General features: G+C 44.7%; 1 protein-coding gene across 3 annotated transcripts in view; it reads right to left on the bottom strand.

Moving 5' to 3' along the window:
- Nucleotides 1-6,000, bottom strand: part of CCDC30 (coiled-coil domain containing 30) — a 33,852-nt gene that overhangs the window by 24,758 nt on the left and 3,094 nt on the right. For all 3 annotated transcript variants that reach the window (XM_081921623.1, XM_081921624.1, XM_081921622.1), the window contains exon 3: nt 1,188-1,308. In XM_081921623.1, coding sequence (XP_081777749.1) covers nt 1,188-1,308 — 121 coding nt within the window. The remainder of the gene's footprint in view (nt 1-1,187; nt 1,309-6,000) is intronic.

Genomic DNA, 6,000 nt, shown 5'->3' with positions numbered 1-6,000 from the left:
GTGGCAGAACCCAGATGTTTGCCCACTTCCTGTTTAGTCATTTTACAGAGAAAATATGTCTCCAAAAAGGGCCAAAGGAAAGCCATTCTGTAGTCCAGTAACATCTGGACCGCCACAGAATTCTTTGCCCCAGTCCAAAGTCAATATACCTCTAGATAACAGATGCCGAGGAGGGGAAAACATCAGGAGAGGCTCCGGCCCTCAAGCTCTGTTTTAGGATAAAAGACATTTGGAAATGTGTACACTGAGATAAAATGCAGGTCGTATTGAACTAAGCTGTACTCAGGATAGAATCACTGAAATCGCAGAGTCCATTGACTTATTTTATTATTTTTATGATAAAATGCATATTTAAGAACATATTTAAAACATGGATTTCTGTACAGACTTAAAAACCACAGATTAATCCAGTAAGCACATCACAGACACCTGGGACTGTAGTTCTCAGAGCTCCTGAGGTGAGCCATTTCATGAGTTCCCCCGGAACAGTCAACCTGCCCAGCACCTCTTATTTAGGGAAACGGGGGGCGGACGTATAAGAGGAAGAAAGTTACTTCATTGGGAGAGATGGGAAGCAGGGCTCATTCCATCAGCCAGCAGAAAGACCAATTCCATCTGGTGCCTCCTGCCTCTGAGCTGCTTAAATGCCAGCTGGCCATTATATTTATTATTTATTTGTAAAAATATTTATATACCACTGTATCATAAAAATGTGCCAAGCAGTTTACAATATAAAACCAGAAAACCAGACAATAAAGCAAATCTCAATAGACCATTGTAGTCAAGTTATCGTCTTCCAAAGCAACTACTCTATTCCGAACTTAAAAATGGAAAGCATAATGCTGGTGGTCAACAAAAGAGGTTTAAGTCTGCTTTTTTCCTCTTCCCTCCATATCCCTTTCCCCTTGTGTATTGTGTATTGTGCTTTATACCTTGTAAGCCTGTGGTCAGGGACTGCCTTGTTTTAATTAGTTGTATTTAAGCCACTTGGGGAATGTTTCTGGCTGAAGCATGGGGTCCAAATGCTCTAAGTAGGTAAAGTAATAAAAAGCAGGTCTACGCCCCACTTTCCAGTTTGATCAAGATCCTTGTGAGCACTGGGCTAGCTGAGGGGACACTTTTGGGAGGGTGGCCTCAGCCCCACGGTCCTGGATCTGACACATTCAGCAAAGTGAGGGAGAGAGTACCTTGCTCAAGTTGTAGCTGTGTAACTTCCACCCTAAGCTGCGCATTTTCTCTCTCAAATGCAGTTGCCAAAGAATCCCGCGCTTCCGTCAACATACGGATGTGGGCCACGTAATTTTCCACCTGAGAAGAGAAGGACAAAGCAAGTCTATGACTCCCAATCAGCAAGGACAGGTCAGGCTGCATTATTTGCCCATTTATTTATTTATTTATTTATTTATTTATTTATTTATAAGTACAGGCTGCTAAATCATAAAAATATATCTTTTGCACTTTACAACATGAAAAAGATAAAAACCGCACAATAGAAGTATAAAAAAGGGGGAAACAATTTGAAAGCAAGAAAGTTAAAAACAAGCATCAATAAACCACTGCAGAAGGATGAACTCTCAATTGCCTGCATAGGCCCTGGGGAAAGGTTTTCAGCAGGCTTTTCAGTACTGGCATAGAAGGTGCCTGAATCACAACTGGAAGAGTTCTACAGAACTTGACCGATGACACTAAAGCTTTGATTTCTTCTTGTTGTCAAATGAGCCTCATCAACTCGAGGAAATACCAGAGATGCATAGCTGTCAACGTTTCCCATTTTTTAAGGGAAATTTCCTTATTCTGAATAGGATTCCTCACAAGAAAAGGGAAAAGTTGACAGCTATGCAGAGATGCTGCTGTAGATTATCTCACCAACTGAGTTGGATTTAAGTGGTAGCTGTAAATTAACACAAATCCCTTGAACCTGTGTCATTAGTAAATGGGCAGCCTGGGCAGCTGTTTTAACAACTGTGCTGCATGTTTTCTGCCAGAAGCTCCCATCGGCAGTAACATCTACTGTGACTGGCACCAGCGCTCCAAGGTCTCGGGCATAGGTCTTTCCCAACAGCTAATAACTGAAACTCTTTCGCTCATGCATTCATTCATTCCTGCCTTCTATGGCAAAACCCAGTTTTTGTTTCTGGGCTCAATTTAAAATGATGGTATTAAACTTTAAAGACCTGATTTATTTGGGATCAGGTTGTTTGAAAGACCATCTATACCCATACTAATCTGCACTGTGCTGAAATTAGGTTATTTCTTTAACTGTCAGCAGATGGAGTCATTGCCTTTCTTAACTCTTGCTGTGACAAATGAGATTTTTTTCAGCAGACCAACTCACTTCAACACTCCTGAACTTGCTTCAGGATCACAATGCAACTTCCTGTCAGATCGTGCAGCTCTCCAGATCTGACTATGCGGTGTACAAAAGGAAGGGCACACACAAAAATGCATATTTTAGGTAAAATAAGGCACACAAAATGTGCAACACAGAGATGGGTTTGGGGCACATTTTTTCAATGAAGCTGTACAAGACAGAATGGCACAGGCCTATACCTTAGCACCCAGTGAGTCAGAGAAAGAACAGAATTAGGTTGTGTCAGGGAACTGCCATCAGAGCCAGAGGCGGAGGGAAGGCTCCAGAGGGATGCCGGAGAGGGTCCCAGTAGGGAGAGAGGCAGCCCATCTGCTGGGGAAGGAAATCAGCGTAGCACCAGTGGAGAAGGGGGGCAGATGGGGGAATCGGGAGGGGGCTCCAGGACTCCTCACCGGAGACCAGCGGGGAGAGCACGGGTCCTCCGCTGCCCACACCCTCCCTGCGCAGAAGACTTCCGTGCAGGGAGAGTAGGAGGAGACTAGGCGTCAAAGAACTTCTTTGCTGGAAGAAGTTCAAGAAACGTCCACTGACGGATTCTGCCAGCGATTGAGACAGCCACGGATGGGTGGCTATCCAGACAGAAAGGGTTCACCCAGGTAACCCAGCCAGGTGTGGCGACAACTTACGCATGAGCAGCCCCTAGAACCATTACAGGTTGCTCAGTCCATTGCTACGAGTGCCCTGCCTGAAAACACTATGGGACTCCCTACACCAGAGCTTTCCAAACTTTTCATGTTGGTGACATACTTTTTACACAAGCATCATTTCACAACACAGCAATTCAGTTTTACTAGCAAACTGGAGGTAAAACTAACTCCTTTCCAGCCCCAGGAATAGTGTAGGGAGCATTTGCGTGACACACGTATACACTGCAGCTGACACATTAATGTGTCACGACATACCGTTTGGAAAGCTCTGTCCTACCTTCTGCTCAATACTGAGTTTAACCTTCATGTGGATTTTCACATGTTTGAGAAATCTTCAGAGTCCCCTAGATCAGAATGGATTTATGCCGTTCATAGCTAAAGAAGAAGTCTTCAAACTGTCTAGTGGTAGAGAAACCTTTCCACGTTAACTGATGGGCATGGTGCATCTGCCACAGAGAATTCCTGCATATCACAGAGGATTCAGGTAGGTTTCTTTAATGGATTATGCCCATTTAATCCAGCACTCTACAGTCAAACTGCCAACCGCATGTCCTAAAGCATGGGTAGGCAAACTAAGGCCCGGGGGCCAGATCCAGCCCAATCACCTTCTAAATCTAAAAAAAGGGGGGGGCATCTCTGGGTTATTTGTGGGGCATAGGAATTCGTTCATTTTTTTTCTTAAAAAAATAGTCTGTGCCCCCAGCTAGATCTGAGGGACAGTTTGCTGACCCCTGTCCTAAAGGGAAGCCTACAAGCAGGTCTGGAGTGCCACATTTTAAGGGTGGCAGCACTCTTCCCACCTGTGAATCCCAGCAACTGGTATTCAGAGGCAGATTACCTGTCACAGTGGAGAAAGAACACACCATCTTTTAGGCACATAGATTCATCATGACTGATCTTCCCCTTATAACCAAATGGAAAAAACCAACAAAACACAGTTGAAAGCCACTGATCTAAAGTTTGAATCAACAAGAGTTTAAGGTCAAGACAAGGGAAGCCTGAAGCCCCCTGCCCACACCAATATATTTCACTAGAACTAAAGAAGCTGTCCTATACTGTTACCTCAGTATTGTCTGCACTGAATGGCAGCAGCTTTTCAGGAAGGCTTCAGGCAGAGGCATTTCCAACCCTATCTGGCATTGATAAGAATTGACAGGCTCTTCCCCACTTTATCATTTCCAAAGGAGTCCAGGTCTGGTTGTGCTTTTTGACACTTCCACAAGCACTTGGCCTCAGACTGTGATCTGACCATCTCTTAAGTGGACTCCTGGCATCCGTGAAGCAGGACACATCCAATGAAATGTGCACATGTTCAAAGGGTCGTATTCAATCCAGGACAGGTTGAGCAGTGCAAGTAAAAACTGAAACCACCTGGATCACTTTTAAATTATATATTTCCAACTGTCATTTTGGACTGTCAGTTCCTTAAGCGCAAGGGTCCCCTTTTTTTTTTTAATTCTTACATTTCCAGAAATGTGAATGGTGCGCGGGGCCAGGAACAGAAAAGCCACACAAAATGGTTGCTGTCTGTACTGTCTCTTTGAAACACTTTGCTGATTTGAGGATTCGAACATATTTCTCCATTCATGCAAGGGGCTTTTGCCACGTTGGAAGCCCATTAGTCCACACAACCAGCTTTCTATGCTGAGGGGGCAGTTCCAAAGCAAATAGCTTTGGCGTCACCCCTGCAAGCCACCCCACACTCCAGGCCCTGTAAGGGGGTGTGGGAAATTGCCCTATCTCCTGGAGCGGGCAACATAATAGCATAGGAAGAGCCTACTGGATCAGACCAATGGCCCATCTAGTCCAGCATCCTGTTCTCATAGTAGCCAACCAGATGCCTGTGGGAAACCAGCAAGCAGGATTTGAGCACAAGAGCACTCTCCCCTCCTGTGGTTTCCAGCAACTGGTGACACAGGAGACATCTGGCTGGCACTGTGGGGAACCAGGACACTTTTTTGAGATGGACTTTTGGCTCTTATCCAGCCGGATGATTCTGGCGTCCTTCAAGTCTGGGAAAAACACCAACCTAACACATCTATTTTGCTCCTTTTCCGTTCAATTAGCACAAAAAAGTCAAATGGCATATTAAATATCTCCAGACATATTTTCCAGACATCCTCTGTTCAAAGCAGGAGGAGATGTGCTTACACAGCCTTCTGTTGCTCTCAGTGGGCAGGGGGTTCTATACAAATGTGATGTGGGCAGATTTTTCTCTGTGTGGACATTCAAGCCACATGGCAAAGATCTAAATTTCACCTTGTCAAGCTGACGACAGTTGAGAAACGCAATCAATCCCTTGCGTCAGACATAAGAAAGACTCTACCGCTTGCTGTTCCTATTATTTTTGCTCTTCTCTTTGAAGGCCACAAGGAAAAAACCCACTTAGAACGATTCCCATCACCAGCCAGGCTGAATCAAACAGAACTTGCCCAAGAACAAAGGATGCCCTCCTGTGCAAATCCTGTTCCTTTCAAGAGACCTTGCACAGGAAGGTTCCCTGTGAGCTATGCACTATGAGTACTTTTCCTCTCCTATTGACAACATACCAAACACCTATGACAACCGGATGCAAATTCCAAAACAAAAACCAGGAAACCAACAGAAATCATGGAAAATTTTGCTCCCCTGCCCCATGCCAAGGTACGTAGGATTTTTTGTTAAAGGGACAAAAAGATAGAGCTGTGTTTATGGACATCTTTGGGAGGCCCTAAAATATGAGAGGGATAAGCAATGGGCTGAACTGGGACTCATTCCCACAAAGCTAGCCCTCTCTGGAGAAGCCACATCAATTCCCAGTAGCTGTCACGGTAAGCCTGGAAAATTAAAATGTACAGTTCAAACATGCTCCAGCTCTGTTAGAAGATTTGTGCTGGGACAGAAACAAACCACAGACTTCTATAACATGTTCACACAACAGCTATATCAGCCTTCGCTAACAGGGCACCCTCTGTGGGTTCTGAACCACAACTCCTCTCAGTC

The sequence above is a fragment of the Podarcis melisellensis genome (genome assembly GCF_964234715.1).
Source record: "Podarcis melisellensis genome assembly, chromosome: 8".
NCBI lineage: Eukaryota > Metazoa > Chordata > Lepidosauria > Squamata > Lacertidae > Podarcis > Podarcis melisellensis.
The sequence above is the reverse complement of the archived record's forward strand: the minus strand, read 5'-3'. Positions and strand labels throughout refer to the sequence as shown.